The following is a 16,175-nucleotide window of genomic DNA, read 5'->3' on the forward strand; positions in this document are numbered from 1 at the left end:
AGTTGAATGAAACCTATATTTGTGTATGATCCTACCTTGATTTAAGGACATCTTTGCCACTTGTTCAAATCCTAGAAACTACCCAAGTCTAGAATTGCTTACTTGCTTACATGATTGGTTTACCAACCTTAAGGAAAACTCTTAAGTCATACATGTTGCTTATGAAGGATAGTTTGGAGTATGAAAACAGACAGAAGCTAGAGATGTAGTTCTGTCTGCTAGATTAATTTGGTTAAGGACCGATTCGTGTCTTAACCATTGATCAAGTGATAAGCATCTGATCACTTACTGGGTATGGGACCAGTAAAGCCCAGTAGATTAGTAAATTCTATGATCAGGAATGCTTCGTACCCGCGCTTGACGTGCTGGAGATTGGCAGGGGTGTAGCCTGAAACTCACATGGAGATCAGGCCAGACGTGGGATCCCATGTGAGGGTGCATCCCTGGGTCCGGGTAGTTGTATTCCTAATCATTGACTTTGCTAATCGAGAGGTTGTTAGTACGACCTGGACAGTCGTATAATGCTGGTGATCAGGGTACTCTCCTGCAGGATGTAAATTGATCCGGATCGTCGCAATTCTCAGTTATGAATGCACTTGATCGCTGTTAAGCTTCGTAGTATGAACTCATGTGATATAAAATCTTCTGTTGCCAAGTACTGTATGAATTAACAGCTGTGATTGTTTTACTTCTGTTATCATCTAGAATGGTTAGGTAATGACTTAACTAAAATAAAAGATAAAACTAAGGCCTCACTCGTAGTAAGCTTTTTTGGCAAAATTGTGTCAACCAAGCACACCCAAAGGCTGACATGCATTCCAAAGAAAAACTATTATATTGGTTAGTCGGGTAAGACTTGCTGAGTACCCCGTACTCAGGGTTTTCCCCTTGTGGTTATCTTTCAGAAGCTCCACCGGAAGCTACCGAGGAAGAGACCCCGAAGACCTAGAGTATTGACCTGAGTCTCACAATACTCTAGAAAACCGTTTATCGACGCATCTTCTCCTGAACTATTTATGTTTAATCTTAGAGTTTGTCTAACACCGCACCACTAAGTTTGCCTCAACTTTTGTCTTGTAATAACTTGTACCTCTTAATTATGTATGTAAAAATGTAATGTTTGTTGATATTATCCCATCGCGGATATTATCCTGATGTATGGTTATGAGACACGCCGTGGATCCTTCGAGGAGTCCGAGGGACACTCGACGGACTACCGGACTTATGCTGTTTTAGGTGCGTTTCGGATAATTGCTGTTCTAACAGCGATTAGGCGCACTTAAACCAGCTTAAGTTGGGTGGTTCCGCCACAATCACCTTCTCCTTCCTCGCGCCAAAACAGAGCGCGGCAGGGGGCGGCGCGGCTCGACGGCCGGTGCCCCACCGGCGACGGGGCCGGGCTGGGGAGGCATCCCCAAGCCACAGCGCACCCGTAGGCAGCAGCGGCTTCTCAAGAGACGGCCGGAGCTACCCTCTCCACGGCGGCGGGCGGCTTGACCGACGGCCGGCCGTGGCCAAGCACGGCAACAGCACAACTCGGTCCTCCAACTACCCCTACAGCTTCCTAGTGACCTACAAACCTACTTAGGACAGAACACCCGAAGAAAGATAGGCGGCAAGGAGAAGCTCAACGTGAGCAGGAGGTTTGGCGGCGCCGGGTGGAAACGGCGATAGCTAGGAGCTCGCCGGCGGAGAAGTGGGGCAACAAGTAGGCACGGCTGTTGGCAAGGTGTTAGCGGAGGTGTGGGCGAAAGGAATCGACGTGGGAGGCGGGGTGGCGGTGGAATTTCGCCTGGCGGCAGGAGCGTGCTTGCTGCGGTAAAAATGGCGGCGCAGTGAAACAGATGAGCGCGGCGGCGGGAGGAGTAAATATATGAAGTTTTCACCGTGCGCATGAACGACATCGTGGCCTAGTCGTAGGCTTGCCTTGTGAGGAGGTGGCCTTAGGCGTTGAGCTGGCTGACGGGCGAAGCTGCCGGCGGTGACACATTTCTGCCGCTCTGTTTTTCTTTCCCTCTTTCTTTCTATTACTCCAGAACTTCAGTCCTCCAGGACGGTAGATTTTGTATTGGATGGTCCAAGAGCCTCTTAAGCAAAGTTGGAGATAAACTCGAGTTCTTTAATTCATATATAAACTTCTACCTGAGATAAACATCCCAAGGTTGACAATTTTGAATTCTTCTCTCGGGCAACTAAAATGCTCTGAACTTCTGATTCAGTTCGACAAGCCCTGTTCATGGCCATTTGCCCTTCTTTTGATTCATTTTCAGTGGCTTAAACTCATTCCACATAGCCCAAACACTATCCATTCATGCTCTACAACTAACAGGGGTTCCATTTTGCTCATAAACACCTATACCTCTCACACTACATCTCTCTGAATCTTGCTCCAAACATAGCCACTTGCTGCTGTTTCAGACTTAGAGAAAAATGCAGTTTCAGTAGTTAAGCCGATATTGCCAGAGTGCTGACTTTGAGCCTCAATTTGAATTTGATTCCTTCACTATTCCTGATCAACAACACCCTATCATACTTGTCCAAAGATCATACTTTATTGCTGTGTAGTTGCCTTTGTCCACTTACTTGGAAAGTTTGGCAGAAATCAATTTCCAAGTTGGATACTTGCATTGTTTTTCTAAAATTCCTATTTTTCGGATAGTGAACAGTACTTACCTGATTTTTGTTTTTCAATTGCTTTTCTTGAGGGGTTTAGGCCTAGGATTAGTCTCCAATTTTAATCCCTGAAGTTCTAAACACTCTCAAGCCTCCATTTCATATTTTTGCCTAATTTTTCCGAATTTAAATTCCAAAATTCAATTTTTTGGTCAAATTCAACTTGAATTTGACTTCCAGTCAATCTCTTTCCTTTTCTCCACATTTCACCCTCAACCTTCCTTTGTCATCTTTGATTATCAAAACACCAGGTGTTACAGAGACTGTCCTGAAAACTAGCGGCAACAGAGGGAAATGCGGGCTGCTGGCAGAGGGCGCGAGGCGAGTGTGAGGCGAGGGAAGCGGGTGCGGTCAAAAGTCTAAGGACCCGGTAAGAAAAAGGGGAGGGTCAAATTTATAGCTAAGAGGGCGGGGTGGGACGGGCGTGGCGCGCAAGGCAGCCGAGCCAGACCGCGTTCTCAAGTAGCCAACAAGAGGGGGACATACATCTCCCTACGCCATAATGAATGCCTCACACGCCACGACCCCTCGGGCTCGCAGTACGAGCAGCCCCTCGACTCCCACTTTGGTGTCCGTGTTGCCCGCCTTGGACCTAAGAAGTTTCTCCCACCTCACCGTGAAGGTCCAAACCCGCACCCCAAGATCACAGGCCTCGACATAGCAAGGACTCGTTCCCATACCTTTCTTTTCCTTGGACCTTTCCTCCCCAGTGGCCTAGGAATCCAGCCTGGAGATGCCTAGCCGGAGAGGTCCTGGTGACCACCGCGAGCTAACTCTCGGCGCCCACCGGGAAAGGGCTGTTGTTGGGGAATCGCCACGGGTCACAAGCCCAAGTGATCCGAAAGAATCCCGAATCTACCAGGGCTCATCCGGATGCGGACAGATGGGGCTCTCTCCCTCTCCCCCCCCCCCCCATCTCTCTCCACCCGAAAGTCCCAGATAGCAGGCAAGGCCGCATACACAGGGAAGGTACACGCAAGATGCTGGAGCACTCCCGAGAGGGTCGGAGGTCCCCCTACCCGGAAACGATTGGCGAGGTGGACGAGACCCCACCATCAGCTTCCGCAAGGCTCACGGGTACAGTTGGGCTAGGCGTGCGTTAGCCCTAAGGGCGGGTTTGTTGTACCGACCCCACCTCCAGTACAGAAGGTCCCCATACAAGACCACCACGTCCACCCTAGGTACGGAAACCCTCTGTACCACAGAGAACAAAGGTATAAGACCAGAGTGCCCCTAAAAGAGGGTGCCACGGGTGGGAGGGGCCGTACCGGGGGTAGAAGGGTTTTCTACCCAAAAAGGTTTGGTTTCCCAAGGCTATAAATGGGCGAGCCCTAGGCTTGTTTAAGACACAACATTCTAGCCACTCAGTCCCCTAGAAGCTCTTTGGACAAGTGCCGTGTTCTATAGCCACCCTCTACTATTTGGGCATTTTGTAACCACCAACAAGGTGTCCGCAGTGACATGCCCAGTAATCTAGATCACAACAAGTTCTAATAACATCGGCTGAAGTTGACGTCTAGATGAGGGTGTTCCGAGCCTTTCAAAGTTGCTGAAGAAGAAGCGCCATCACATCCATGCGAACCTGATCAGGGAGGGGAAGCTCCACTCCCATAACCCATGGAATTGCTAGGTTCTCAGCGTGGACCAAGATGATGATCCTACACCATACTTCATTCGCGACAGGGCAAGCCGAGAAAATATGCTCAGCTGTTTCAGGCACACCATGGCAAAGTTCACAGTACAATTCTTCCAATGTCCTAATATTTTTGTGGTGAAGGAGAGCTCTGGTATTTAATCTACCAAGGTGAAGTAGCCAACCGAAGAACTTGACTTTCGTGGGAAGCTTGGTTTTCCACAGGCGATAAGCATCAGGGGCCGCTGGGTTGTTTTGGTGGAGTAGTTGGTAGGCGCCACTACCAGAGAAAGCTTTATCATTGGAAATAAGGCGGCAGTCAGGAGTGGCATGGAGGGTGATCGCGAGGAGGCAATCAGAAAGAACGCGGTGTTCAGAAGCAGCGACCGTTGAGAGGTGAGGGCGCAATTGGGTAGCAAGGGGCGCGCTCAAAACAGTAGAGACAGTGGCGTGAGGGCGGATACAGTGAGAGAAAAGAGCTAGAAAAGTTTCCGCTAGAGTATCATTGAAAATCCAGCGGTCAAGCCAAAAGGCAGTACAGTGTCCGTCACCAACAATCACTTTCGTCAGGGCACAGTACCGAGGGAGTTCTTCCTGAACGAGACGATCAAGGAAAGATCCATCAAGGACGTTGTTGAGGCCACCGGACGAGTGAGAAAGGTACCGGTTTTTCCAAGGGAGAGAGGTGGCGTCGTGAAGTTTATGGATGAGTTTAAGGAGCAGACAATTGTTTTGTTCTTCCATATTCTTCACACCCAGACCGCCTTGCTCCGAGCGGCAGACGCGTTGTCTAGGGAGGAGGCATTGACAGCCAGTGCTAGAGTCGGTTCCGGTCCAAAGAAAGGAACGACGTCTAGCATCAAGGATTTCTCTAACAGTTTTAGCTAGCAGGTTAAAAGGCAGACTACTGAGAACTGCATTGACTAGGGTGATTCTGCCTCCAGTACTGAGTAGCCGCGCCTTCCAACACGAGACTCGGTAGCGATCAAAGGAATCAATCAGAGGTTGGTAATCATATGGTCGAAGCTTGTGAGGGGAGAGCAGGAGCCCAAGATAAGTTTGAGGGAAGGAAGCTAAAGGGCATCCCAGAACCGAGGCCATACTGTTAGCAACGTCGTCAGTGATGTGCATAGGGACGAAAGTGGATTTGTGAAAATTTATGTGGAGGCCAGTGGCGAGTGAGAAGTTGTCAAGGATGTTCTTTAGGTTAGTCACAGACTGGAGATCTCCTCGGACAAGAATTAAGGTGTTGTTCGCGCATTGGAGAACAGGGCAAGGAAGGGTGGGATCAAGAGGATGTGCCAGCCGGCCATGTGACGCCTCTCTCTGGATGAGTCGCTGGAGAACATCAGGAACAATGATGAATAGATAAGCCCTGGCGGAGCCCGCGACGGCAGGTGATCCATCTCCCAGGACAACCGCCATTGAGCATAACAGCAGTTTTCCCACTGGAAAGGATGTTTGAAACCCATGTCCTCCATCTAGTGTCGAAGCCCCGAGCAGCCAGAATGCAGTCGAGACTGTCCCATGCGACAGAGTCAAATGCTTTCTTGAAATCCAGTTTAAGCACGGCAGTGGGGAGTCCTGTCTTGTGGCAGCAGCTTAGAAGGTCAGCAGCGTAAACGAAGTTCTCAAGGATGGTGCGCCCATGAATGAAACAAGTTTGGTTGTGATCAATAAGGAGGGGGATCGCCGTGCGCAGGCGGTTGGACATAGCTTTGGAGAAGAGCTTCATGGGGGCAGTTTTGCAGGGAAATAGGCCGGAAGTCATCGGCAGGGCGAACTCCCTCCTTTTTTGGGATCAGAAACAGATGGACACGGTTCAGGCCATCGAGATCAAGCTGGTTATCGTAGAAGGCGCGGAACAGGCACACGATTTCAGGTCGCAAGGTGGGCCAGAAGTGTTTGTAGAAAGAAGGTCCGGAGCTATCTGGGCCCGGACTGGCGTTCAAATAACACCGTGCTTTTGATCTGCGAGTGACGAGCTTCTCCGATTGTTTTTTCCGTCCTCTGCTCAATCTGAGACGTGGCTCGTCCATCTGACGGCCGCCCACACGGCCTGTACCATTCCCTTCCCCGAACCAGCCCCCGAGGCCCCGAGCCAGGCCCAGTCGCCCAGAACACGATGCTTCCCCGCCTCGCGCCGCCGCTCGGCGGCGCCCTCCCGCGCGTTCTTCGCGGCATCTGCACCGCCGCGCCGCCGCCATCCAAGCCCCAGCCCGGACCGCTCTCCCCGTCCGAGCTCGGCACCATCTCCGCTCTCCTCCCGCGGCTCCTCTCCGCGGGCCACGTCCCCGCCGCGGGGCGCCTCCTCTCCGCCGCGCTCCTCCTCCCGGGCTCCATACAGCGCCTCCCTCTCCCAGACCTCGCCGCGCACCTCGCCTCGCTCCCGACCCTCTCCGCTGCCTTCGCGCTCCTCACCGCGCTCCGCCACCACCCGGCGCGCCCCTCGCCGCTCCCGCTGGCGTCGCCGCTGCTCGACAGCCTCCTCTCCCAGCGCCGCGCGCGCGACGCGGCCTCCGTGCTGCGGTGGCTCTGCCGCCCGGACTCCCCTCGCCGGCCCGACGCCGCCACCTACGCCGCCGCCGTCGCGGGGTTTTGCCGCCTCGAGGACCCCAGGGGCGCGCTCGCCGCGCTCAGGGAGATGGCCGCGGACGGGTTGCAGCCCTCGCCTGAGCTGCGGGAGGCGGTGCGGGACGCGATGCTGCAGGACGCCAGGATCGAGGAGGCGTGGGCGCTGGAGGAGGCGATGCGGCTGCCGGAGACGAGCAAGGTTGTGGAGCTGGTCGACAAACTTCTTTCGGAGTGGGAACCCTGATCCTTTCAGGAGGAAGAACAATGCATTGTTGGTGCTTCACTGTGTTGGATGCAAAGGTGAGATTTTCAACTTCCATATATTGTTGCCATAGAATTGATGGCAACATTTAGTGCTAACGAATATGTAACTTAGAGGTCTTTCAAAAAACGAATCTGTAACTTAAAGAAATTCAGTTGAGACTGGCATTACCCAATTTGTATTGATAATAGTTATTCACACAATCACATTCAGTACCAATAACCAATGAGTGTTGCCATGCAGAAGAGATAATTAACTAAAACATTGTTGCAAGCCATGATCGATAGATGAGTGCACATACAATTGGTCAAATGGCTCTCTGAAGTGACATTTGTATCGGATTGTTGCAGTGTTGGAATTGATGAGGGGTTCCTCAGTCTTCACACCAGAATTTCGTAGTTCATACCATTTCTTTGATATAAATTGTCTGCATTTACATGCAATTTAAGAGTTGCATGGATGAATTGTTCGAAATTGGGAGGAAAAAGAATCGCACTATATGAGGCCATGCTCTTTTTTTTGGGAAAAATTGAGGCCATGCATTTTCAGTAGTAGATTCTTCTTCAAATTTCTTGATCCATTAGAATGCAGCTTGTTTTCACTGTTTCCCTTTGCAAACTAGCAGTATACCTAAACTTGCATCTTATCATAAATCAGTAAAACCTCATATATGTTCAGTTCTTTCAAAACAGGATAAGCATGAGCAATATTTTGCAGTTTTGTGGAATTGAATTTTATCTTTTGTAGTACATTTTTTTTGCGAGTAAACTTTTGTAGTGCATTAAATAACACGAGCCTATTTTTGTGTAGTAACAGGTCGATGAGCTGGAAGAGATGACTGGTTTGCACAACTCTATCTTGATCCATCTTCAGGACAGATTTTGCCCGAACAGACTTCACCCAGAGCATGACTTGTAGGATTCTCCCTAAGATGACGATTCCTTTATCTTCTGTAAGTCTGTATAATTTGTTTATGAACACTGGCTGGCATGCCATTGGGCGTATGTAGAAATTAGAATAGGTACCTAAGCAGATTTGGATAGGCTGAAATTTTGTTGCTCGTGTGCTTTGCGTTCCGATGGCAGTTGGATTTGAATTCTTTTTATAGATGAGTTGGTTTTGAGTTTTGACTTCAAACATAGTATTCATGACCTGTTTCCATGATGAAAATTAACTTGTTACGAAGTTGTTTGTTTTGAACTATACGCGGTGGATACTAAGTAAGAGATGGATTGTGCCCACAAGCATATGGGTATATATTCAGCTTATTTACACATTTATTCTTTCATTGTGTTGATCTCCGGAGAATATTGTATCTATGAATATGGCAGACTGGCAAAACGTGCAATCTGAAAGTACTTCGAATCGAGATGAAAATGTTGGCAAACACAGTACCGGCAGAACTTCATCCAGACAACAGGGATACCAACTAAGCGGAACAAGGACAGACTAAAAAATTAGGCAACATTAGCACTGCATTCCTCACCGTACCACTAGTACCACTGTATTTCAAAATTGCAGGAATTTTCGAACGCCCTTGTCGACTCTGAATCGTTGCAGTTTTTGCCCTATCGCCGGCCTCGAGTTACGGGCTGATGGCACTCCCGTGAACGGCATAGCTGGGGCGAGCCATGCAAACAAAACGGCGGCACCTGCTGTGTGGTGGAGAACTGGAGTTAGACGAGAAAGATGGGATGAAGCTATCGCCGAAGAGTTGTTCAAGTGATACGGGTCGTCAATTCAAAATCTAACAGCGGAATGATAGACGGAACAACGTCGGAGCATGTTTTTTTTTAAAAAAAACATTTCTATCTGAAAATGTTGAAAAAAAAAGGTACTAGGAGAGCACAGGTAATGTTCCTAGTGGCTCCCAAAAAAAATTAAAAATCAAGCACTCAAGATGGAAGATTAACAAAGCACAACAGAAAGTCACGAGCATTAACTTATTTGCGCAAGAGCACAAAAAACTGTCCAATATCCAAATACAGACTGCCTAATGTCTGAAACTCACGCTTCCATTTAAGTGCATTCTCAGCTTCAACTTTAGAACTCACTGAAAATCTATAAAGCAACCAAAACATTCAGCCTTTCTTTCAGATATACAGCATAAAAACTCTTCTGACCCAAACCTGCTCTATTTGCTTTAGAGAAGAGGGTAGAGATGAACATGGATACCACTATCTCGCGCCTTCAAAGAGATCCAGCTCGGTTCCTTCACTAAAAACCACCGAACGAGCACTATCCCCTGCAGACAGTCCGCATCGAGGGCAAGAACTTTTTCTTCCTCGAGCAACCATGATGATAGTTAAGCCAGCCACGACAAAACTGATGCAACAGGAACTGCAAAATTGAAGCAAACAGTTGCAAATCCTTGGGGCCCTCCGCTGATGCTCTAAGCATGCACACCATTGCCATTGGCATAGTATGTTCCATTTGAAAGACCATTGGCAAGCTTCTTTGGATGCCCATTTTGGTGAACTGCAGAAGTGTACGAGCCATTGCTTAGAAGATGTTTAGCTGGAACCGGATGACCATTGCAGCAGTCTTGCAGGACCCTGTCCAACTGCCCAGATGCGGCCGCAACAAGTCCTGCAGAAACGTAAATGAGGATTTTCCATATGTTTCTTGGGAGGACTTATTTCACAAATATGAAGACAGCATAAATGTTTATTCAAAATTAACAAATATAAAGTTTCTCAGATAGCATCTTACCCACAAATAGGGGAGAAGGCTTTGAAGGTCTTGACTTGAACTCCGGATGGAATTGGGCACCAACAAAATATCGGTGATTGGGTATTTCAATAATCTAGAAAATAACAAGTTTATTAAGAGAAATTTCACGAAATTAAAAATTGCTCAAACAAGTCTCAGTTCAAGTCAGACCTCCATCCTCTTTCCAGTATCATCTTTGCCAACAAACTGAAGGCCAGCATTTTCAAACTCCGGAACCATATCAGGGTTCACCTGTGATGATGACAATATTTCAGTACAAAGACCAGGCAAGAGGTAGGAACGTCATCATAACAGACAACAAAGATTCATAGCATCCAGAGGCATATTTACCTCATATCTGTGCCGATGCCTCTCATCAACATATGTGACATTGCGATACCTAAAAAAGGTGAAAAAAAATCAGTGAGGGAGGTGATAAAACTAGAACAAGAAACTTGATTGAAAAGGTGCACAATTGAGTTAAGCAAAAGACTATGCCACTCACAATTTAGCAGACTTGCAATCGGCAACCTTGAAAAAGGTCCTCCTTGATCCTAGGCGCATAGTCGCACCCATGTGTGTCTTGGAACCCTAAAACAAAATAAAGTTCCAAGCTGATAAGTAAAGACTAACAAAACATTTCACTGTTGCCTGATTTCAGTGGCAATCAGCGTAAGTCTAATTCACAACAATTACCTCAGGCATAAAAATTACACATGGGGTCTTGGTGTTGGGATCAAATTCAGTGCTGTTGGCATCAGTGAGATTCATGACATGACGAGCAAACTCCACCACAGCAATCTGCATTCCGAGACAAATGCCAAGATATGGGACATTCTTTTCACGGGCATACTTAGCAGCCAAAATTTTCCCTTGAACACCTCTATCACCAAAGCCACCTGGTACTAAAATTCCATCTGCCCCCTACAATGAAAGCTCTTCTTGTGAGTACAGGAATCAAATGTGATACAATTCCAAGTTTCAGTATCCTAAAACTCCATCAAACAACTCCTTACCTTCAATAAGTCCCAAGCTGATTTATATGCATCAGGCGCCTGGAAAGTTTAGCGAGAGCCAGGAAAATGAGACACCAACTTAAGACTGAGCATGTTAAATAATAGAAGACTGCCAAACCTCAATGGCCGTGGAGTCCTCAAGATCCGTTGAAGCAACCCAATCAACAACAAGCTTCCTGCGGCAATCAACAGATGCATGCAGTAGGGCCTGTAACAAATTTGAGACACAAAGTTAGACAGAGTTCACATTTGGAAGGAAAAAACATCACTGTATTGAACAATCTGAGAAACTCACTTTCAACACAGAAAGGTATGAATCTGATAGGCCAGTGTATTTCCCAACCATAGCAATCCTCACCTGAAATCATCAGTGTTAGTCACATGAAACTAAGGATGAAAAAGTTACTGACAGCAAGGATCTAACTGGGCAGAAGATGCTAACGGTGTCTTGAAGGGCATCAAATATCGTAGCTCTTGCAACCCATTCATCTAACTTTGGCTCCCGAGATATGCTGGAAATGTTATAAATACATGAGTTCCCACCACACAGCAATGTCACATCTTGCAGGAACCTACTTCCTAGATGTTTGAAACAAACCTTTCCACCCTGTCCAGGTTCAGAACTTTAAGAATAGCCTCATGTGCCTTTTGATCCTGCAGGGCACAAAAGAGCTTCAGTACAGAATATGGATTCCAAAACCACAGAAAATGACTCTTAGTCCAAAGAAAACAGATGTGGCATACCCTTAGCAACAAAGGAATGCGCCAGATATTGGAAACATCATACAATGTTACAATATTTGCGGCCTGCAGCAAACAACTACGCATTAAATTCCTGAGTTATTAGTTGCTAAAGCATATGAAACTCTGTATGAACAAAGTTCACAGCTCCCTTACCGGCACATGGCAGAATTGGGAGAGTTTCTCCTTCACATTATCCTCCAATTCCTGTTAAACACCACTTTCAGATTATAGATTGTGCTCAGCAAGGTCATAGTCTACCAAGGTTCCGCGCAAAAATAATTAGTTTGAGAATTAACCTTTGTACTGCGGCAAGCCAAAATATTTGGGGTGAGCCCGAGTCCCCTTAAGCCACGTACACTATGCTGAGTAGGCTTTGTTTTCTACAAGAGCAAACAACACATATAGAGTATAAAGAATAGGTCAGTGGGCCCAAGCAGATTTATCCAAACAATAACATGTAGATCATATGATTAGTTAATAAACAGCAAGACATAAGTAATGGCCAAATATACCTGTTCACCAACAACATTCATAACTGGAACAAGACTAACATGCACCAAACAGAAGTTCCCAGGACCTGCCAAATGTCAAACCAAAATAACATAGAAGTGAGATCATCACTCCTGCACTCACAGAAGATGGACATTGTATGCGTCAGAATATGTGTGAAGCTTCTCACCGACACGATAGGAGAACTGACCCAAAGCTTCGATAAATGGCATAGATTCAATATCCCCTGAAGATGTTCACAAGGCAATCAAACAACAGGAAAACCAGCTCTAAAATGCCTAATGCAAACAGCTATCAAGCATACAAAATAAAGGACATCTCATGCCCACCTATAGTGCCCCCGAGTTCTATCACGCAGACATCAGCTGGTCCCTCCTTGCCATCCACTGGTATCATAGCAACTCTCTCGATCCATTCTTGTATGGCATTTGTGATGTGTGGCACAACCTTAAAAACAAAATTGTTTTGGGTGATCAGCACTAGAACAAGAATAAAGGCAGAAGTTACCAAGACAGATGAAACAAATGCAAGTCCACATCACGTGATCCAAAATACCTGGACAGTCTTTCCCAAGTATTCCCCCTTCCTCTCCTTGTCAATTACAGACTGGCATAAATAAACCATTAAAAGTATAAGTAAAATAAGAAAAGTCAGAGCAGTCTTTTATGCAGGGAAAAGAAACTGCACATATGAAATCACATATATGACATGTTCATTCTCATTTTATATCCTTGTGATAATTTTTTTCCCTTACATTATTAACATGCTCAAATCACATATAGACAACAAGGACAGCCTTTTCCTCCATATGTAGTACAAGATATCAACATCAACATCAATCAACTATTTAAAAATTCTTCTGCAGTATGCCGAAAAATGCTGTTATGCAGCTATTTAGCTCACCAGGTCATGCACTTAACAAACAAAAGTTATGCTTAAACTTTAAATACATTTCTTATATTGCAAATTCAATCACAAGTTAAGGCCTGACAGATAATATAATTGCTTATGCTTACCTGATAGATCTTTCCTGTGGTTATATTATTGTCCCGAGTCAGTTTAAGGTCCAGAAACCTCTCATAATTCCCAAGATCCAAGTCCACCTAAAAAAATGCAAAATACAGTACTTAAATCACATGGGCTAATATGCACTAACCCTCGCAAAATTTGACTTTGTAGCACATCACTATATAAATACCTCGCCACCATCATCCAACACAAACACTTCGCCATGTTCAAATGGGGACATAGTCCCAGCATCAGTGTTAAGGTAAGGATCTGCACATTCAGGTAATACAAAGAGAACATGTCAACTACATGAAGACAAGTGCAAGCTACTTGCATTCAAACACATATTAGCTGGCTTGCCGCCACTAATTTTACAAGGCAAAGGGCACAATCAATGCACAAGTGCAGCAATAGTACAAAGAGTCACAAGGCAACAACAGCAAAAACAAAGAAGAGTTTAGGTGGTAGTGGATAAGAATAACTAGGGGGCAAACAAAATATGTAACATTAGATTGAATCAAGTCAAAAGATTCCACTGTGCGAAGCTGGCATCCATTGGTTCGTGACATGGCAATATCTAAATCAGCATTGGCGTCACCTGATATCCAAATCAGCATAGGCAAGCCCTCCACAGCATAAGCTTTCTGGAAGACAAAGACAAGGATGGGAGCGAAAACCTAGTCTTCTCCAACCACCACCTTGTTTCCATGGCCGCGGCATGAGAACCAAAAACTACGCTCAACTTTTGAGAGCCGAATCCAATTTACGGACAGCCAACAGAGGCATATTTTTTGGTCCAACGGTGAACAAATTGCCGCATTATTTTTTCAAAAAGAAAAGATGATATTGCCATAGGCACTTGTGCAAGCAAAGCGCTGACCACCAACCAGTGAAGTAAAAATCACAAGGTTCTATAATATTAGACCAATCCTGAATGGACCACCATTGTTCAAACTTCAAAGCTTTATGGCTCAAGCAGAAGATTCCCAAATCACCACTGCAAAGTCAAACGAAGGTGCCATCCCTCCATAAATATAATTTCTCCTAAACAAAAATCAGGTGGAGGGGAAATCCCCTTTGCCCAAAGTGTAACCTAGAGTAGGTGCCAACCAATAACAAGGCAATCTTTGAAGAAAAAGAAACACAAAACTCTCTCTTACTGCACAGGAGACAAGATTGACAACTTATCATCAAAATCACATCCATTTTTACACCACATCCCCCTAAACCCCAGGCAGCAACGAATACAACGGCAATAGCACTGAACGTAAGGTTCAAAAGAGAGACTTTTCACCTAACCGGACCACGAACCCGGGTCCTCCGCGCACCAACCCCCACCCACAGTCCCCCGCCACGAGAATCGCTCCAAAAAACCAAATCTTCTGCCGGCCAATCTTGCCGGAACGGATCAAGGGCTCATAGCCACCCTGGGCCAAATCCCCCAGAGCAACCCCCTCCAAGAACGCGCCCTTTCCGGGACCCGAAAACACAGATTTTAAAACGGCGTGCGGCGCGTTTCGTATAAGCAGGCGGCGGCGGCGGCGGGCACGTACCGATCTTGATGGACGTAATGCGGAGGCCGCACGCCTTGAGGACGACACCGATGCTGCTGGCCGTCACGCCCTTGCCGAGCCCGCTCACCACCCCGCCGGTGACCAGGACGTACTTCATCTCGCCTCGCCCGGGAATCTCGGACTGAACAAATCCCACGCCGCCGCCGCCGCCGCCGCCGCCCCCAATCTCCTCAATCCCCTGTCCCGCGCGACAGTTCTCAGCACGGCGACCACGTCCGGGCGCGCGCGCACACACGGGCGGGTGGTGTGGACGCGAGCGCGCGGCGTGAGGGGAGCAGGGAGGTTTTAGGAGGTGATGGGGAGAAGGGAACGGGGAGCAATGGAGGCGAGGCGGCTGGGGATAGAGAGGGAGGGAGGAGGGCTTTGCCGGGGAGCAATTTATACGCCCACATCCCTCTCTTTCTCTCGGATTTTTTCTCCTTTTCCTTTTTTTTTTTGCAACTTTGGGCTTGGGTTTAATTTGAGGCAGCAGAGGCCCATCCACCCCTCTACTTCAGGCGAGTCCGTCTCAAAAAAAACCCTAAAAAAAAGAAAGAAACAGAGAGATCTAAAAAAAAGACGAGTCCTGTCTAAAGCCTCCCAAAAAAAAATGAAGCTCTTCTAGTTTGCTATAAAAAAAATCCTATTAATTTCCCTTCATTATCACGTTATTAAATGCTTCTATTCAGATTTTAAAAAATTTAATACGCATAAAAGAAAGAATATCTATAGCATAAAAGGCAATATTACTACCTTTTGGACGCGGCTATATTACTAGTCCTACAAGAAGACAGCCTTTTCTTTTTTGGCATGTAGACAAAAATAACCAAGCCCCCCTCTTCCATGGCCGGCCGTAATTTAGCCTGCCACACCGATGCGTGCGCGGAGACAAAAGCGTATATATGTGGAGTAGAGGAAAATAAAGGAAGCACCGTGCATGCATGAGAGAGGATAAATGAATGGACGATGAGACCAGCGCATGCATGCGATTTTGAAGTTTAAAAAAGCTGTAGTTTTATAACCAGGCATCTAAATAAAAATCCATTTGCGCCATTACTCTTGTTTCAACAAGAGCTTCAAAACTAGATCCCACATCAATATGTTTTATTGATGTTTTTCCTGTGTAGGAAAACGCTTTTATAGATAGGTGATAATGAAAGGACTAACGATGGCAAACCTATGGCGTTGGAAAAGGTCTCTTTATCTACTTGTTCTCTTCTACCTCGCATTGTACTTTTTGAAGGTGTCCAAGCTCAAGCTGTGGACTTTGGCACGATAAGCTTTATGGTACGTTTGTTTGAGCTGACTTTGGCACGATAAGCTTTATGGTACGTTTGTTTGAGCTACAGCTTTTAGAGTTTTCTAAAAAGTTGTTGCTAGCTTTTTGATTCTAAAAACTGAAAAGGCGAAAATAGCTTTTAGAAAAGAAAACTGAGCTTTTCAGTTTCTTTTCCGGATTTCTGACTTTTCCGGAAACTGCACGAGAAGCT

At 46.5% G+C, this 16,175-nt stretch overlaps 2 protein-coding genes across 3 annotated transcripts; one reads left to right on the forward strand and one right to left on the reverse strand.

The window, feature by feature from the left end:
• Positions 1-5,881: 5,881 nt before the first annotated feature.
• On the forward strand, positions 5,882-8,422 carry LOC117857195 (uncharacterized). 2 transcript variants are annotated; one of them, XM_034739712.2, is made up of 2 exons: positions 5,882-7,180; positions 7,953-8,422. In XM_034739712.2, the coding sequence occupies exon 1, from the start codon at positions 6,432-6,434 to the stop codon at positions 7,122-7,124; it is 693 nt and encodes a 230-aa protein (XP_034595603.1). In that variant the 5' UTR covers positions 5,882-6,431; the 3' UTR covers positions 7,125-7,180; positions 7,953-8,422. The 2 variants fall into 2 exon arrangements, with proteins under 2 accessions (XP_034595603.1, XP_034595602.1); XM_034739711.2 differs by having other exon boundaries at positions 7,959-8,342.
• A 628-nt stretch (positions 8,423-9,050) lies between these two features.
• On the reverse strand, positions 9,051-15,054 carry LOC117857194 (uncharacterized). Its single transcript, XM_034739709.2, has 21 exons — positions 14,686-15,054; positions 13,323-13,402; positions 13,141-13,227; positions 12,680-12,730; positions 12,454-12,571; positions 12,294-12,350; positions 12,127-12,191; positions 11,911-11,994; positions 11,768-11,818; positions 11,615-11,677; positions 11,469-11,524; positions 11,313-11,382; positions 11,166-11,228; positions 10,989-11,078; positions 10,871-10,909; positions 10,551-10,778; positions 10,360-10,445; positions 10,206-10,254; positions 10,026-10,106; positions 9,855-9,948; positions 9,051-9,731 (listed from the first exon to the last, which is right to left on the reverse strand). Exons 1-21 carry the CDS (start codon positions 14,801-14,803, stop codon positions 9,535-9,537), a joined length of 1,827 nt encoding a protein of 608 aa, XP_034595600.1. The 5' UTR covers positions 14,804-15,054; the 3' UTR covers positions 9,051-9,534.
• Between the last annotated feature and the right edge of the window lie 1,121 nt (positions 15,055-16,175).

This window comes from Setaria viridis, chromosome 5 (genome assembly GCF_005286985.2).
Source record: "Setaria viridis chromosome 5, Setaria_viridis_v4.0, whole genome shotgun sequence".
Taxonomy (NCBI): Eukaryota; Viridiplantae; Streptophyta; class Magnoliopsida; order Poales; family Poaceae; genus Setaria; species Setaria viridis.

What these genes read in the sequence shown, in the direction of transcription:
- LOC117857195 (XM_034739712.2), top strand. Translation starts at nt 6,432, where the DNA reads ATGCTTCCCCGCCTCGCGCCGCCGCTCGGCGGCGCCCTCCCGCGCGTT.
- LOC117857194 (XM_034739709.2), bottom strand. Translation starts at nt 14,803, where the DNA reads ATGAAGTACGTCCTGGTCACCGGCGGGGTGGTGAGCGGGCTCGGCAAG. An exon ending in CAGCTTGGGACTTATTGAAG is followed by an intron (nt 10,779 to 10,870) that starts GTAAGGAGTTGT and finishes CTTTCATTGTAG; the next exon opens with GGGGCAGATGGAATTTTAGT. An exon ending in GTGTAATTTTTATGCCTGAG is followed by an intron (nt 10,446 to 10,550) that starts GTAATTGTTGTG and finishes ATTTTGTTTTAG; the next exon opens with GGTTCCAAGACACACATGGG.